Genomic DNA, 19,514 nt, shown 5'->3' on the forward strand with positions numbered 1-19,514 from the left:
TCAATTTAAAACTCTAAAACAAAGACTTCCCTTTATTTAGACAGTACAGCATAAGAGAAAATCAACTTACAAAAAATTAAACACATGATGTCCTTGGCTTTGTACATCATTTGGGTGGAGGTCTAATGTAATTCATTTATTTCCATATGCCAAAATGAAAATAGAAAGTGTGAGTAATGCGGAGAGATTTAAACCAAGTGCAAGGCTGTAATTTTATACTCCTCTGTAATGTTGTAAAGGTCTCTTCAAGCTTATCTAAACTAAACTAATTTTCCCAGAAGTAGCAGGCAGATACAGATGGGACATGAAAACTGATGTGACTAATGCTCCCTCTGCAATTCAACAATATAATCTGCTGCAGCTTCATTAAAAAATATCTACAATTCCAATTAAATAAAGTTATCAGAACAAATTAGAGTTCTATAAACACTGTATGTACAAATTTGTACATTAATAAAATAAGTACATATGCTTCATTCCAAAATGAAATATCCGCCTGTGAAACTACAGAAAAATAAATAAAATAATCGTAGTCCTTGGTCGACAAAATGATCTTTGACCCATGATATTTAATAACAATTTGTAAGAAACTGCTACATCCATGATGCTGTACCATCCTACTGGCTGACCAAAGCCGCAGCTGAAGCAGGAGGTGACTGGATTGGCTGAAGAAACTCAGAGGTGAAGACGGCCTCGGCATATTCCTCCACGACGTCCTGAAACTCTGCTGCCACATCAGCCAGGGCCTCCGACAGCAACTCTTCTGCCAGGCTGTGGGACAGGAAAGAACAGAGACATTAGAAAGATTTTCCTTAAAACCAAGTTGTAATGACAGCTCCTGAAAGTCTGCCATTTTGGACAGTTCTACCTAAACACTATAAAGAATCTACACCGTGTGATTGTTATAATATAACCTATTACTGCCAATAAATTTGAGACTAGACCTTTTAAAAATTGCTAAATAAAAAGGTTATGGGTGTTGGCAAAATAGTGGCTTTCAAGATTTCAAAGAAAAAGTAAGCAAGTATCAGCCTTGTGTCATTATCTTCAAAAATGCAGACCAGTGTGTCTGCTGGCTTTCAAAGCTGGACATAGAAAACTCTCTGAAATTTGTGCCATGCCTTGAAAGACATGGAATGAACAAAAATAACTCAAAAGACTGGGGAGCTGGGTGCAGCATTTAGCTAAATTTCAGTGTTTTGATCATTATCTGGGTCAACACATTGAGATTGAAGAAGGGGCAGAGGGGACTAAGGAAAGTGGCATACACTCCTGGATCTCACAGCCGCAAAAAAAAGTCCAACCATTTGGTTGTCACTGCAACTAAACAATTAGAGTAATTGAACTACCTGTACCTTTGTAGAGTCAATACAAGAATACTTTGCTCTCAAACACTGGACACTGGGTGAAACAAGAATCTGCCATTCCACATTGGGAACAGCTATTAGGACATTTTAATATCATTAATATGCTAAAAGCAATGTTGCTGTATATGTACATGTAATGAAATCCCACCACGAATATGAAATTAGCTATTAGTAAACATGCACAAGCTTGAAAACAACATCTAAAAAAATATTATCCTACTCTGTTTTGCTGTGCATTTCCATATCCATCTGTCCACCAAGCTGACAGAGTAAAAAAAAATGCATTCAACAACTTCAAACGAAGCTTAAAATAGCTTGAAGTTTGTATGTTTACTGCATTTTGGCTGTGGTGAAGTTTTGCACTCAATCTGTTAGCAGACTGAATGAATGAGATCCTCCAGGGGGTTTGGCTCCACAGCAACATTATTATCATTAGCATCTCATTGCACAGACAGTTTCTGCACTGTGTCAGAATAGCAGGGGGTGTACATGCCTGAATGTATGTGTTCTGTCTCAAAAAAACACTGAGCTAATTGGATGGTTTCTCCTCACACAATATCCTTATTTTTCTCCAAATTCAGAAAAGTACAGATCCCACTCTTCAAAACTTCGGCCCATTGATGTATGACTGATAATGAGCCAGTGACACAAGCAGTCAGATCCCATGGGTGGGACTGGGTTGATAGTTTTTTCAGCTCTGAATTTAAGCAAAAACAATGTATTGAGCTGTTCCCACACACATCTGTGACACAGAGAGAAAAAATACTTTAAAAAGTATATTTTAGGAGTTTAGAATTGATACAACAAACACATGGATTCAGTACGATCACAAAAAAGAGAGGAAGTTATCTGCATTGCAGCAACTTAAGAATTCTGTTAAGTATGCAAATTTGCGTGTGGGAGAGGAGAACAACGGTGAACATGAGAGACGCACTATGCAAACCATAACCTTTGCATTATCCTCTCAGTGGGAGCACTTGAGACTAAACATTATGTCCGTCAAACACGCCCAGGGACACAACAGAGAGCAGGAAGGACAAATTTCTATGTGGCTCTGGTTACAAAAACTGAAAATGTGATACTTCTAATATGTAAGTATTTTTATAAAATCTGAAATACACAAAGATTACTGAAAATATTATTAGCAACCAGAGGGGCATTAAGACGTTAGGAAAACTTTCACTGTTAGTCTTTCACCTGTCTGCGATGGCCCAGGGGTTGAAGCTGCCGACAGCCTCGTGAGCCACAACACGCAGGTAGGCCTCGTAGTCTTCCCGGTAGCGCCGGACATTTCTTAGCATGCTGCCCGGCACAGAGATAACAGTCCCCCTGCTTCGCTCCACTGGGCCTGGGAACACGGCATTGTGTCTGGGCTGCTGTTCGTCTTGGGATGCCTCCTCTGTCAGGCTGTTCTCAGAATTGATATTGTGTCTGAGGAAACACAAGGCCAGGCAGTCAAGTAGATATCCACCAAACCTTTTCATTACCTTGACCGTTCAAGACTGTAGGAAGTGGGTAAAGAGCTTCTGAGGGGCTGCAGCTGTGGACAAGAGGGAAACTCGTTTATTGACGAGGGGGCCTGAGTGGAGCGCAGCGCTGTGATTAATCAGAAACACATGCTGTGCCCCGATATCGGCTGAGAATGATGAATTCAAAAGAGGTGTCAGAGCACAGGCTGGCTCCCTCTCCTGCCCCCTCCTCAGAGTGAGTAGGGGCTCAGCTGGGCATTGCCATAGTCTGGCTTTATAATCCTCTCTGCTTGGACAAATCAGCCTGGCTCTTGCGATGGTGCGCTCGGTGCTATATTTAGTGTTGCAGCAGCTCCCAAAGCAAAGTGCCTCTCTATTGTGCTCAGCTGAACTTGTTTCTGTTTTGACTGCGGGGGCTGCAAAGCGTGGGGTGGTCATAAATATCAAAGTGCCAGCACAGTTAACTCTGCTGCCACTCCGAAATGGGTTGATTTACTGTCTGATGGGCATCTGAGGGCCAACACAACAAAACAGCAACCTGCAAATTCACTGCCTATTCATGAAGTAAGAATAGCACCCACGCGTTTTGTGCCATATTCAAAAATGAACAAGAACCAGGCTGCCTTTCCTGTCAACAAACATCCTAAAAATATTCTCCAAGGGCAGAATTAATCTTGCCTATATTGTATATCTGTGAAAAAGTGATGTGATGTCACTGAAATGTTGTGATTAAGTGTTCACGGAACCATCTTACTGTATTCTGCCCTATAAAGCTCAATGAGAGGGCTCAAGGAAAAGGAACAACCTTATATGATATCTACAGTGAATATTACATTAAACCGGGTGTGTTCACAAAGGTGTGTATGTGTGTGTTTCTGTATGGAACGTGATTGACAGAGGAGTACAAATATGACGGTTGAATCACATACACAGACAAAAAATAAATAAATCTTCTACCCGTCACATTCACCCACCTACAACTTGCACAAGGCATACCTAACCAAAACAGATAAACAGCACCAGCAACATCACCTCAAGTGACTTTCAAGTTTGTCTTCTCATTTCTCTAAAAAAGTGCCAGCCGTGTATTGCCCAGGAAACCAAGGCCCTGGCAAAGGACTGCGCCATATGCGATATATCAAAAGGGATGCAGGCTGCACTGAAGCTGAGCTGGACAAAGATAAATGTGGCTCAGAGATTGTCACGGGGGGTGATCCAAGCGAGATTCACAGAAGCCCTGGTGAGCTTTTGAAAACAGTATTCCCGCCCCAATCAGTGTGGTAAGAATCAGGTGGAGGATGACTAGTGTGGAAGATAATCTATAGATTGTTGCAATTTTCTTGTTTATTCAATAATAGGGCTGCAATTAACAATTATTCTCAATGTCAATAAATCTGTTGATTACTTTCTCGATGAATTGATCAGTTGTTTGGCCAAGAAAATGTTAGAAAATGTCGATCAGTGTTTCCCAAAGCCCAAGAAGACGTCACAGAATGTCTTGTTTTTCCACAATCCAAAAAAGATATTCAGGTTACTGTCATAGGAGTAAAGAAACCAGAAAAAAAATCACATTAAAGAATCAGAGATGTTTTTTCTTTTTAAAAAACTACTTAAAGAGACTAATCAATTATCAAAATAGTTGGCAATTAATGTAATATTTGGCAACTCATTGATTATAGGTTGCAGCATTATTGAGTAATGCATGGTTGATATACCAAAAATGTTAATATAAGGTCACAGCAACTGCAACTCTACCAAAAAGCCATTTACTCTGCACTTTACACATCTTTCGGCTAGTTTGAAATACTTGGTCTGAGAGGACAGCTGTGACCATAAACAAAGGTGTGGGGGTGGGTGAGAGAGAAGAAAAAAATAGATGAAAGGTTTAGAATATTGCTGAGTGGGGCTTTTATCTTTTCATTGATTTGTTGACCTGCTGATGGAGCTGCAGTGGGTCGGTCGGCATTAGTCCAGGGGCGTGGGTTGGTGGGCGGGCGCGCACACACACACACACATACACATACACATACACATACACACAAAATTGGGGTTTGTGTCTGTGTTTCTCACCATGGATACATAAATCTTATCTGCCTCTCTGCTGATGTTTTCAAAGATAAAATCTCTGACTCTATTGTCTCAGCGGTCGTTTGATAGCACTCGCACAGAGTTGGGGAGTCACGGATTACTTGTAACGGCATTATGTAATCAGATACAAAAAAAATAAATGTATTCCTTTACAGAACAGAAAAAAAGATTACAGGTATATTTTGAAAAAAACATGGGGATTACACATAGGGATTACTTTAAAAAAAAGCTATTTGCTTTTTAGGTTTCCTGTAAAAACAAAAACATGCAGCTAGGGGAATAAGGTCGAGGGATTTGTCGCAGTGTAGCCAGTAGTTGAATGTAGTTACGCCCCCATCCCTTCATGCAGACTCTGTGGTGCGGACTGGTGTCAGCTCTCAGTGAGTGAACACAGCTGCCGGACTCGGATCCCGCCGCTGACCTGAAAGCCTGCAGTGTTTGAGTAAAGGTGTAAACCATAGGTGTAAACCTAAACACACACACACACACACACACACACACACACACACACACACACACACACACACTGGTGCTGGTACTCACTGTATGGGCAGAGTAAGCTAGTTTGACCAGTATTTGCAGGCTAACTTAGCTAAGATAATGGCAGCAATGGTTAGCAGCAGTCAGCTGACTTGCTACAGCAACAAGTAAAGCTATCGGTCCATCAGGGAACTCTGTAAATCTCAGAGTTGAGGCAAAGCAGCGGGAAAACAAAATATTTTCCATCAAATATGATCAACTTTCAAGAAAATCAGTGAATAAGTTATGCTTTTGTACAGTAATCAGTCGTGCCCGGTCTCAGAAACACAATTTTTCAGCAGCATCATAAAAATTAAGACAGCTTTTCATTGGATACTAAATTAATACAGGCCCCCCAGTGCAGGATGATTCATCAACATTTTAAAATCGTTTTCCAGGAAATGACACTCAAAATATCATCAAGACTACCAACAAAACAACATTTTTTTGTCATTGATGGGCCAGATCCTGCCATATGACAAATGGGCCCAGTTCAAGGCTTAGCATATATAAAAACATTTAAACATCAATTTTGATTTCATGGGAATGGGATTATAATTGTATGTTTCTCTAAAAATCCACTGAGCAGAAAACACATCTTTGATGGTCTCTTGTCTTTATTTGCATATTTGGCAATGAAGTAATCCAAAAGTAACTAAAAGTAATCAGGTTACATTACTTTTATTTTGTGGTACTTGGATTATGTTACTGATTACATATTTTAACAAGTAATTAGTAATTTTACCAGATTACATTTTTAAAGTAATCCTCCCAACCCTGCACTTGCACAAGCACACAGGCAGCCTAGGTAAAGAATAATAGGTGCCAGTGTTATGTCTAGTGATGGATAATGGAAGTGTAAAAGAGGTAGTATTATGCTTTTTGCCTATTTCCCCTCTCCTTTATTGAATTATATATCTTTTTTTGTGCATGTAATAGATTCACAAAGTAAAAAAGCCCAAAGTCAACCCAAAGGCAGTTCACATCTCCCACAGAAAGCACTGCTCTGAACCGGCTGAAAACAGCTTGTTTGTAGTCCAGCCTTTTCTTCCGCTTTCTTGTAAAATCACAAAAAACACGCGTCATAATGCTCGCCTAGCGGCTAGTCTGGCACACACCGGTGGAAAAACAATGAGCTGCAGCACACAGTGACCGCCTGCTGCCTCTCCTCTCCCTTCTAAACATTAGCTACCCTCCAGGCAGTCAATGGACATAAAGTTGTTACTATGACGTAGAGACAGAGCTCAGTTATAACTTTATGGATGAAAGATACATGTGTTACAGTTTAACAATTCACCACTCTGAAAGTCTTGCTCCAATCCATGTTGCTAAGATGGTAAGGGGAACATGTACAGCTGAACCAAAGCTGTATTTACCGGCTTCTCAGTAGTGTTGTGTTGTTCAAAGAACATTTATTTCATTTGACCTAATCTCATCTATGACTCAGGAGGAACGAGTAGTCTGAAGGAGTAATCCGTTCATTTTCACGCATATGTGAATAGTCTTACGTTCACTCGTCACAAGGCAGCTGCACGGGCTCCGTCAGCACAGGAAACAGAATTGATTAGTTCACGACTCTCAACTGTGGGTCTCTATGTTTAAAGTCATTCATTTGTCACGTGACAGCTCGGCTACTGTGGAGCAGGAATGAACTAGTGCCCTGACAGGGTCCTACCAGGAGCCGAATTACCTCCGAGGGCGGCTGTGGCTCAGGAGGTAGAGTTAATCGGAAGGTCGGTGGTTCAATCCCTGGCTCCCCTGGTTGCGTGTCGAAGTGTCCTTGGGCAAGATACTGAACCCCAAATTGCCCCTGGTGGCTGTTCCGCCAGTGTATGAGTGAGTGTGAATGTTAGTTTCTGTTTGAGCACTTAGGCTCAGTGTATGAATGTGTGTGACTGGTGAATGCAGATGTAGTGTAAAAAGCGCTTTGAGTGGTCGAAAAGACTAGAAAGGCGCTATACAAGTACGGCGCAGCATTTACAGGTAGTCTCCTCTCCGAAACAAACGGCCACGGTCATTAAAACATTAAAACACAGCCACATAGCAACGTTAATGTAAGCTGTAAACACACCACAGGGCTAACAGCTGATCTGGGTCCACCAGAGAACGCAACGTAACTTTACTTTTTATTTATCAACAGAGCCGTGCTGTTGTTTCACAGCTCTTGACTGGTGAACAACCTGGAAGTGTTCCGAGAGCTCATGTTTGTTTCTCTCTGTCAGTAGAATCCGGACCTGATGTGGCCCATTCTGTGTCCAGACCTGCCAAACTGCTGCGTTTATATTATGTATTTATTTCTTTGGTCCTCTCTCTGTGCTGGAGTTCTTTTAAAAACTTGGAGGCTTTATCTAGATTATTATTAAATTGGTTGAATTTTAATAAGAGTGTGTTTTATTCTTATAGTGTGTCAAGCTTATTACTTCCGTATATTCCCCGCAAATCTTATCTTTTACTCATGATATGGACATTTGGCTACTGTATGAATGAGCACTTTAGAGATATATATATATGTGTCTTGTCTGGTTGTATACTCAGGAAAGATTGTGAAAATGGACGCATTTAGCCGGAGTAGTGGCGACTGAATATTGACAACATATTTCTGTGGTTTTTACAGGGTTTGAATTTGGTTGTGGCCCCAAGGGGCTTTAAAGAACGATGACAGCAAATGATCAAGAGGTGAATTTGTGCATTATAGGCTACTTTGTTAATTAAATGTGGGTGGTGATGGGGCAATGGATAAGACACACGTCTTTGGTGTGAGAGACCAGGGTTCAATTCCCTACTGTGACCCATCCACCTGAGCAAGACACTTAACCCGTAGTTGCTCCCGAGGCATGCGACCTCTGACATGTATAGCAATTGTAAGTCGCTTTGGATAAAAGCTTCAGCTAAATGAATAAATGTAAATGTAAAGCAAACCAGGTAGCCTTCCGTGTTTGAGAACTCCATTGTTTTTTTACATCGCCCACCAGAAGGCTGCAGCCCCGCAATAACGAGCCTATTTCAAATGAACTAAATGACTCAAAAAAAAAAGAAAAAAAAAAAGAAGATTAGTTCATTTTAATGAATGAGATTTCAAGATTTGAGTCTGTCAAAAGAGTCACATTTACCATCACTACTTCCAGAGACAATTTAGAGCCTATTTGGACTTTGCTACTTCTCAGAGCCTGCCCTACACTGCTTCTGATTGGCTAGTAGTCCTAACTAAGAACTGCGCAACTCCCAACAAAGATCATGTAGAGGCAAAATTAGGGTTGGGCGAACCCAAAAGTGGCCAAAAGTTCATATCCCCATACTGTTAGGCAGAATTCCAGTATAAAATATATATCGGTAGATTGATGAGTACGACAAGTCTGCCTGTACGCATGACGTATGACGTATTGACGTAGTGTGTGTGTGTGCGTTGGGTGCGAAAATTAAAACATGGCAGCGCGCCGCTGCTAGAAAAAGATTAACTTATCCGTAACATCCTAATTCAAAAACCTGGATTTCAATTCGGACCTGGACCAACTGGAGGATTACATTGACCATCACTTCAACAGACTTTGTACAATGGGCCGATCACGCAAAGCCAAAAAACCACGCACTTCGGATTCTCCCTTATCAACCGATTCACCGTTATCACCAACATCACCAGCATCCACTCCTACCGAAACAAACTGCTGTTCCGACATACTTTTATCAATCAACGAGCGCTTATCTAACCTGGATTCTAGACTCTCACTAATCGAAGTACTGCACAAAGAATTTCAAAACATCCGCCATAGCCTGGAATACAGTCAACAACAAGTCGATTCGCTCACAGAAGAAAACAAATCACTGAAAAGCTCCGTGGACACACTCACTGCAAAACTTTCCACTGTAAACACTCAACTTACCTCCGTCATCGCTGAGAACAAAGCCATGCAAGAAACTATCCTGGATATACAGTCACGAAGTATGAGAGACAATCTAATCTTCTCCGGCATTCCCGAATCATCCACCGAAGACCCCGAAAAATCTGTTAAGGACTTCATGGTTAACCAGCTCAAACTTACACCAGAGACTGTAGAGCACATCACTTTCCATCGCGTTCACCGTTTAGGACAGAAACCCATCAACTCCACCCGTTCCCGGCCCATCATCGCCAAATTTGAACATTTCAAGCAAAAAGTACTGGTTCAGCGACAAGGACGGCAGCTCAAAGGGACTCATTACGGACTCAACGACCAATATCCACAAGAGATCATCCGCAGACGTAAGCTACTTTTCCCCATCCGTAAGACAATGATCAATCAAGGTAAAAAAGCAATCATCACAGTGGATAAATTATATATTGATGGACAATTGTTTAGAGACAAAGACACTACTCCCTGGCTTTACTAACTATTGAAACTAGCAATGTAACATTTCCAATCCGTTTATGCTCAATTTATATTCAATTCATAATCTTCATATTCTTTAATAAAACCAATTGCATCACGCACGCACATTGTATTCTAAATGCACCTAAATAGCCTTGCACACTGTTTATATGTTCTGTTGCTGGTTTTAGGTATCTATGTTTTCCCTGTTTTATTTGTCACTTGGTATAATAGATTTACACACACACACACATACACACACATGCACACACACATCCATACACACAGACTTATATACTCACACAAGGTAAATATGAAATGTACATTATAGGTTCATGCAATTGAAATTCTTAACTTGGAATATTCGTGGAGTTGGTTCACAAACAAAAAAAATAAAGTTTTAAATTACCTAAAAAATACACAAGCAGATATATGTCTAATACAGGAAACACACCTGTCGCAATATACACAAAACAGCTTAAAAACTACACATTTTAACCACTGTTTTTCCTCCCACTATAATTCAAAACAAAGAGGAGTATGCATCTTAATAAACAAAAAAATACAGTTTAACCACCATACAACCATTTCAGATCCTGAAGGCCGTTTTATCATTATTAACATTTCAATCAATAATAATCCAATTACAATTGGCAACATTTATGGACCAAACTCTGATGATTCCGCCTTCTTTGCAAATTTCTTTTCCTCTCTTTCAAACATTTCCAACGGTCCAATAATTATAGGGGGAGACTATAACACTGTAATCAATCCATCATTTGACAGGTCAAAACATACAGGAAAACCTTGGCAGTCCTCTAAAACAATAAAACAGTTCATGAGTGATTTTGGTCTTGGTGATGGTTGGAGGCTACAACACCCACTCGCCAGAGAATACACCTTTTATTCTAATGTCCACCAAACCTACTCCCGCCTTGATTTCTTTCTAACCAGTAATTCAATCCTACCTAATATCTTAGAAACTAAAATACATCCGATCATTATTAGTGACCACTCTCCAGTAACTCTCACATGGAATCCATCTGCAATACCAAAGCACCCCACCAGATGGCGTTTTAATACATCACTCTTGAAAGATCCAGAATTTGACAGCTATTTCAAGAGAGAGTGGACATCCTTCCTTGAAATAAATGACTCTCCAAAGTCGTCAGCATCACTGCTCTGGGAAACATGGAAAGTAGTTTTACGGGGTAAAATTATCATATTCAGTACATAAAAAAAAAAGGACAAAGAAAAAGAAGTCCAACTGGAAGAAAGAATAAAAGAATTAGAAATTTTACATGCTAATAATCAATCAGAAAGCATCTATATAGAAATTAGAGAGAAGAAAATTTTGCTTAATGAAATAATAAACAAAAGAAACCAGTTTCTGATTCACAGGCTCCGTCAAGAAACTTTTCACCATAGCAATAAATCCGGAAAATATTTAGCCAGTCAAATTAAAAGAAATAAAGAAAGAACAGCTATAACCTCCATCAGAAACTCGGCAGGGAAGCTAACCAATTCACCAGTTGAGATAAACAAGATATTTCAAGATTACTATATAAAATTATACTCATCGGATCTGGACCCAAACCAAGAAGACATAACCCAATTCCTCGATAACACTATTCTACCCAAACTCAACATGGAACAAGTAAACACACTAGAATTACCAATCACAGAAAAAGAACTTCACTCCGCATTGAAAAGCATGCAAAAAAATAAAGCACCAGGTCCAGATGGCTTCCCTGCTGAGTTCTACGAACATTTTTGGTCAACCGTATACCCACTATTCAGCAGAACAATAACAGAAATAAAACATAACGCAAAGTTCCCATCCCACATGAATACAGCACTTATATCACTCATTCCTAAACCTAACAAAGACCACACCTTCGCATCTAACTATCGCCCTATCTCACTTATAAATGTCGACATAAAAATGATTAGCAAAACACTAGCCCATAGAATTGAACAAATTATACCGTTTATAATCCATCCTGATCAGACCGGCTTTATAAAAGGTAGATATGCATCCAATAACACCCGCAGATTATTCAATCTAATGCATTACTCATCAGTACAAAAGAAAGATACTCTCATTGCCACATTAGACGCCGAAAAAGCTTTTGATAGGGTCAACTGGAAATTTCTATTCACCATGTTACAAAAATTCGGCTTTGGAGAGTCATTTATTAATTGGATCAAGATTTTATACACATCACCATCGGCCACAGTCACAACCAATGGACTAACATCACAAAGCTTCACACTGCACAGGGGGACGAGGCAGGGATGTCCACTCTCTCCATCCCTATTCACGATTTTTATTGAACCTTTAGCAGCAGCTATCCGCCAAAACCCAGCAATCAAAGGTATTGAAACACCACAACAAACACATAAAATCTCACTTTATGCAGATGATATCCTACTATATATACAAGAACCCCTAACATCCACTCAAGAAGTAATTAAAACAATCCAGTCCTTCTCAAAAATATCAGATTATGCAATAAACTGGAACAAATCTTTCATCCTCCCTCTACATAAAACCAAATGGGATGTGGCACCCCACCAAACACCTATACCTATATGTCATGATCACATCACTTACTTAGGCATTAAGATCTCCTCCAGACTGTCAGAGTTGGTAACACTCAACTTCACACCACTGCTAAAAAAAATAGAAGACGATTTGCTTCGATGGCTCAACCTTCCAATCTCCATAATCGGCAGGATAGCAGCAATAAAAATGACGATTTTACCGAAAATTAATTATCTATTCTCAATGATTCCAACCCACCCTACACTCACCTGGTTTAAATCACTAGACTCCATTATCACTCACTTCTACTGGAAAAATAAAACGCCAAGGATAAAACTCACTACACTACAAAAAAGTAAGGTTCAAGGAGGACTAGAAGCACCAAATTTCCAATATTACTCAATGGCTAACCAACTGCAATACATATACAAATGGATTCACCCCACCCAATCCGATATTATATGGCTAGATATAGAACAATCACTATGCAAAGAATTAAATATAGCTGACATACCGTTCCTCACCAAATCAATCAAACAACACACATGTTTTAATGCAGTAACTATAGCTTCCACTCTGACAGCCTGGTGGAAATTTCACCATATCACAAATTCTAAATTAGTTCCATCTAACTTCACACCACTGTGGAACAACCGTGACTTTATAAGCAATAAAAAAACATTGAATTTTCACACATGGGCAGAAAGGGGTATTACCCACATTAAGCACATTTTCAAATCTAACACATTTAGACCATTTCCGCAACTAGCCCAGGAGTATGGCATCGGGAGCAACGAATTCTTAAAATACCTACAAATCAAATCTTCTGTTCTGACAAAAATAAACATCAGAGACACAACTTTAGAACTTCCAGCGGCAATATCAGACTTGGTCAACATTTCCTCCCCAAAGAAACTTCTCTCTAAAATATACAAAATGATTTCAAACCAACTTCAGACCATATACTTACCAACAATAAAATGGGAAAACGATCTTTCAATAGCTCCTGATGCCAGCTTCTGGACCCAAATCTGTAAAAACATCCATCTCATGTCCAAAAATGCAAATCTTCAGTTAATACAATACAAAATACTTCATAGAACACATTACACGGGCAATAGATTAGCTAAAATGGGTTTCACATCAGAAGTTTGCACACATTGCAATCAAAATTCTACAGATACATACATCCATGCAACCTGGCACTGCACTCCAATCAAACACTTTTGGGAAGAGGTCACACAGTCACTATCCACTATAGTTGGCTGCCACATCCCAATGTCGCCTTCTCTTTGCTTGCTGGGAGACCTCACAATAATCACTGATAAAACTATAAACTCTAAAATACTCCTCATAGCTCTAACCATCGCCAAGAAAACTATCCTCATGAACTGGAAAACTAGAAATAAATTACACATTAACATTTGGAAAAATCTTATAACAGACTTCATTGCAATGGAATATGCATCTCCCCTTCATAATTACGCATCTAAAACTGACTCCTGCCGCCCAACACTTTCTGACCTCTTACAGCTGTGAACCCTTTCTCGGTTTTCAACTCCAACTCCTCCCACCTTCTTAATCAACCCACGAAAATTAATGCATTTAGTTGTTTGAACTTGTTCATGTCATCATTGTTATTACTATCTTTACTGTTATTGTTATCGTTGCTATTTTCACTTTTATTTTTTCATTGTTGTAATTGCTGATGTTGCTGTCTTTTGCTTTCACCATTGCGGTCACCACTGCCATCATCATTGTCATTTATTATTAATATCATTATTACCATTATTATTATAATCATCAATATTGCCGTTGTCAATGCTGTATTGGAATTAAGTGTCATTATCATCACTACTGCAATAATTCCCCCCTTATCTCTTCACGGGTTTTTAATGCACCACAACATAGAATAGGGAGAAAAAAAAAACAAAAAAAAAAAAAAAAACAAAAAAAAAAAAAATGTATATATGGAAAACCACACAAACACCAAGGCAGGCAAGACAGGCGAGAAGTGGTTTCAATGGGACAGCATCTCTGTCCCAATTTGAGACACTATCGCACTGTACTCTCTCTTTTAATGCACCTTAGACATTACACATAACACACAAAAAAAAATAAAAAATGAAAAGATAGGGACTGAAGAGATGTGGGGGAAAGGTATCTTACATTATCTTATTTTATCATCTTTTATTTTATGCAGGATTGACAATGGCAATTGGTACATAGGAGGAAGGATGGAAATAAAAATCAACAAACACAATACTGGCAATATGGTGGTAGTGGGGCGGAGATGGTAATGAAAATGGTAATAAATAATAAATGGTAACTTTGTTTACGCATACACACACATACACATACACATACACATATATATACTCACACCTGTTCACATGTACACTTAGATCAAACACTTAAATCACTTTTATGTCACTTCTGGAATTATGGATTTACAAGATTGCTCACTACTGCACTATGTTGGTTTGTATATGTCTGACTGTTAAAAAAATAAAAATTTAAAAAAAAAAAATAATAAATAAATAAATATATATCGGTATTAGCGGGGCGGGGAGTTATTTTTAGTAACTTGCTAAAAAGTAGTTTAGTAGCTTGTTTCTTATTTCACCGTTTTAATTATACTTCATCCTCCATCTTAAGTATTACTCACTTATTGAATTCGCCTCCTTTAGTTCTCTTCACACTCACAGACCTAACGTACCGTCCTCCATTTTCCACTGCAAATATACCCAGAGATAGTAGCCTACCCCACAATGTAGTTGGTCGTCATAGCAACACCACACACAACTGCCGCGACGTAATGTTCAATGCGACACACACACACCAGCGACCCATTAACAGCTGTCTCTTGATTTAGGTTAAAACGTTTCAACATTACTCAGAATGTAAAGACAGATAAGACGGAGGTGATATGAAAAAAGTACCTGATTGCAGGTACAAGTACAACAACTTTTACACAATGGAAAACCAAAAAAAGGCGAGTAGAGTGGAGGCGAGTCGAGCTGGTACCGTGCAGTGGAAAAGGGGCTTTACCGTCTCTCTGCCTGTATGTCCGCTTCGGTAACTTTCTCCATCAGTAGTAGGCTAGGCTGTATAAAGTCAGTGAAAAAAAACCCCAGAACTTGTCTTCTGGACTTTTACTCCCGTGATTTCGTTCACAGCAGCAGCTGAGCTGCATTTTGTGGAGGCGTGTTGACGACGTAGCCAATCAAAACAAAACCAAGGTGGTAGCTAACGAATAACATCTAACTGGTGTGTTCACTGTGATTTTACCTGGTCCGTTCTTGTAAAATATCCACAGTGTCGCGACTTGTAAACACCGTGTTTCTTTGATAAATGCTATAATGTGTCGCCTAACCTGGCCGGCCCGCAGAAGTAAAGTGTATGTGTGGGAAACACTGAATGAACCATGTTTTCTTTTTACAAGCCAGGTCTTTAACAGTGTTGACCAGCACTGTGTCTTCCTCTGTATTGTTAGAGACTTTGTGAGTAATGGCTGCGTGCAGATGCAGAGGGAGGGGCAGGGAGAGAGATGAGCAAACACTGGCAGGACTTTACAGAAACATAATAATTAACTCAACATCAAACTATATCGGTCTAAACGGTATTGTCTAAATTTCATATCTCTTTTGAAATTATATCGGTATACCTCATATATCGATATACCGCCCAGCCCTAGGCTGAAAGAGGGTGAAAAGAGGAGCTGCAGCAATGTGTAGTATGACAAAACTATAGTGTTATTTGAAAATGAAACCATGTAAACCTGGTACAACCCCTAAATAAAATGATGAACCTGAAAATGAGCATAATACCAAATCTTTAAAATATTGGTGTAATGTAAACAACTACTTCCCCCACAAAGTGAACAAGAACTCAAATCAAAATTTGCCCCGCTGTTGTAAATCATGACCTAAAAGTAACCATAACTACCCCTTAGCAGAGAGACAGAATAGCCTGAGCACCTGTAAGCAATAATTTTATCTCATATATTCCATTTTTTAATGCAATTCTTTTGAAAATTGGATTCCCCCACCAGTCCTCCCCTTCCTCACATCTGTACTTCTATAACAGCACCTAAATCAAAAAAATCTGGAAAGCCATGACAAATAACAGTCTGCCTGTCTCCCTACAACAACAATACAATCAAAGACGCCTCCAGTGATAGGCTCACTGAGAAAGGTCTGCTTTTGTAAACTATGTCACTGTCACACATTTTCTTCGTTGGGGTGTATAATTGTGTGTGTGTGTGTGTGTGACACATGATTGCATGCATGACTCTGTTTCCTGCTGATGGTGACTCATGAGAAATGTGGGTTATAAACAACCAATCAGGCCTGCAACAACACACACGATGAGATCTTGGCACGTTTTCCTGTTCTAAACCCCCAAAATGAAACCTCTCCATTCTGTCACACTGAACACTAGAAGAGTCACCGCTGACAGAGGATTAACAATCCCACACCAACACAAAAACAAACTGCACTGTTAGGCTATTATTCCTCCACAGGAATTGATGTGAGTGCTCAGTTGCTGCAAAAGCAACATGAAAGCAGAATTTGATGAACGTCATCAATAATTCTGTCTTTCTAACTCATCAAAGTGTTTCTCTCTCCTAAAGCCTTGTATACTTTCTGCTGATTACTGCACAAACAGATTAATTATCTGAACTGTTGGCAGGAATGTAAATATCAAGACCAGCTGGCTGCAGTGTTGAATACCTACGGTGACTAAAGCATTTGTTAAAATAATATTTTTAGATTTCTCCTTACGGAGGTCAGTGTGTTGACTGGTTACTCTGACATCAAAGTGAGGCATTGTCATTAAATCTAGATTGTTTTCTCCGATACTAATGCAGCTCACTTCCTCAGGCTGAAGATGGAAACTAACTGTCAGATGTTATTTCACAGCTCTCAATGACTGAAACTCATTGTTCCAGTTAAAAGACCTACATATTCTGACATCTGTTCTAAATGAAGAATACATGTTGCTGAATTCAACACGCAAACTGCAGCAAGTTTGGGTTAACCTGGCTATAAGTGTTAATTCAGTTCTTGGTGTACTGGATTACATGTGGTTGAGTTTTGGTATTTGTGGATGCAGCAGACTGCAGGGTTGTGTAATCAAAACTTTTCTTCATTTCATCTCCTCTGTTATGCATTGCAGCATATGTCACCTGGGTCATTTTAGCCTGCAACACAGGTAGCCCACTCATCTCAGTTTCCAAAACAACTTCTTGGCCCCAGAAGACAGCTCTATAAGACAATGTGCCTAATAAGCACAATTTCTCTTTCTATCTCACACCAAATGACTCCCTACCTCCAACTTTATTACTTCTTAGGGGACTAAGCACTGTGGAATAAAAGGCTGTTGTGCATCTACAGCGGTCATTACAGCAAGCAAGCATTTCTGCTTGTACCTTGTTGTAGGGCATGTGGGAAAATAATGCATCAATCAACAGTTGTTCAGCTTGTAGTAGGATTCAATTAATGTGACAAGTGTTACATTTAATTGCAGCACCTTTCTCGTTAGAAAAACTTAGATACTTGGCGATTACTTTTTTCACCCAGACATATTTAATTATAGCCCAAGCAGCCAGAAAGTAACTGCTGAATTGGCTAGGTCTTCATTCAGAGCACAGAAGAGGTGACTAATGCAAAGAATGTATTAGAATCCGTGGTAATAATTTTATCGAATGATTACGAGTACAATTACTGCATGGCAAGCAATCTTGGAGCCAAATTTTTTTGCAGACACATTTATAATACAAGACCGTCATCAATACAAAGTTGTGTGCAGTCATGTTGTGTCTTGTCTAAAGCTGATCATACACAGGGCAATTTTTTGAGCAATGTTGCTGGGCAATCTTGCTAGTGGCAAGACCGACTATGTTTTGAACGGATAGCGATGGTGCGGGGCGGGTGGCGGAGTGGTGGGGGAAGGGGATTACGGTAGTAATTTTTACTCATTACCATTGACGGCAACGTTGCCCTGCACGACTGCTCTAAAAGTTGCTCAGTGTATCTTCAGCTTTACTGTTTCATTATTTCACTAGAAATGTTTAGGGGCAGAGATTCTGCGCTGCCATGACATGCAAGTCTGCAGTCAGCAACGCTACACGCACTCCATGCTGCTGAATGTCCGTTGCCAGTCATGAATACTAAGTTGATCCATGTATAGAAGAAACCAACAGTCATTACTCTATAGCCAAGGTCAGATGCTCCCATTAAAAACATCAACCAACAGATTAACTTCATAGAGTATATATATATATATATATATATATATATATATATATATATATATATATATATACACATACACACAGTATATATCAACCACTTCTTGTGAAAAGCAGACTAGTGCTGAAATGCCGAGCTGATTCATTTATAAAAGATCATTTTAATTTGAAACACCCCGTTTTGTAATGCTACACCACATACACATAACATTATATATTCACATTTACATGTTATTCTACCTTCTTTGACACGTACATTAAACTGTATGTAACTGGATTATTATTTATCCTTTGATGAATACTAGAGACTTGTTTTGGGTTTGTTACACTTACAATTTTTCATACATTGTTGCGGTGCGTTTTAAATTTGTAGTTACTTTAAGTCAGTTTACAGAGATTCTTTTTTTTTCCTATTGATCGGTGTCAAAAATCCTAATTACATTTAGTGTGATTTAATGTCTTAAAAAAGAAAGCATGAAAAGGTCCAGCGGGGTGCAAGTGCATGTTAAAGGCATTGTTAATTAAGACGGAGGACAAAAGCAATGCAGGCAGATCTGTTTCTGTTTTATGCCACAGGGATTCAGGGAGATTCACAACAAATGAGCTGCCAGTTCTCAAAATGACTATGTTCCCTAATAAGAAGCTGCGAGGCTAGATACCTCTGAAGCAAGAGCAACTCATGAGAAAAAACACAACACCTCTCCTAAAAGACTAGACACTAAGCATGATGGATGCAATAAAAAAATAGTGTAAGATTAACCACAGTGGATATCAGGGATATGAGGGAATTGAACCTGAGGCACCGGGTCTGACTGGTTTTAATTTGCTAATGGTGCTGCTTGAATTTGTTAGATGCAACATCCTGCTGGCTTGTCTGTGTCAACAACTTCTAGTCCTTCCACTCTCTTGTCTCTTCCTTCCAAG

The 19,514-nt window shown here is 39.4% G+C and overlaps 1 protein-coding gene across 1 annotated transcript in view; it reads right to left on the bottom strand.

Annotated features, from left to right (window-relative positions):
• LOC119882885 (protein moonraker-like) overlaps nucleotides 1-19,514 on the bottom strand; it is a 29,874-nt gene continuing 10,360 nt past the window's right edge. Inside the window, 2 exon segments of the mRNA XM_038693210.1 lie at nucleotides 1-771; nucleotides 2,565-2,798. Of these exon segments, the coding sequence (XP_038549138.1) occupies nucleotides 618-771; nucleotides 2,565-2,798 (388 nt within the window). The 3' untranslated portion in view covers nucleotides 1-617.

This window comes from Micropterus salmoides, unplaced genomic scaffold, assembly GCF_014851395.1.
Source record: "Micropterus salmoides isolate LMB-PRFRI ecotype aquatic unplaced genomic scaffold, ASM1485139v1 Ms_hic_scaffold_3, whole genome shotgun sequence".
Taxonomy (NCBI): domain Eukaryota; kingdom Metazoa; phylum Chordata; class Actinopteri; order Centrarchiformes; family Centrarchidae; genus Micropterus; species Micropterus salmoides.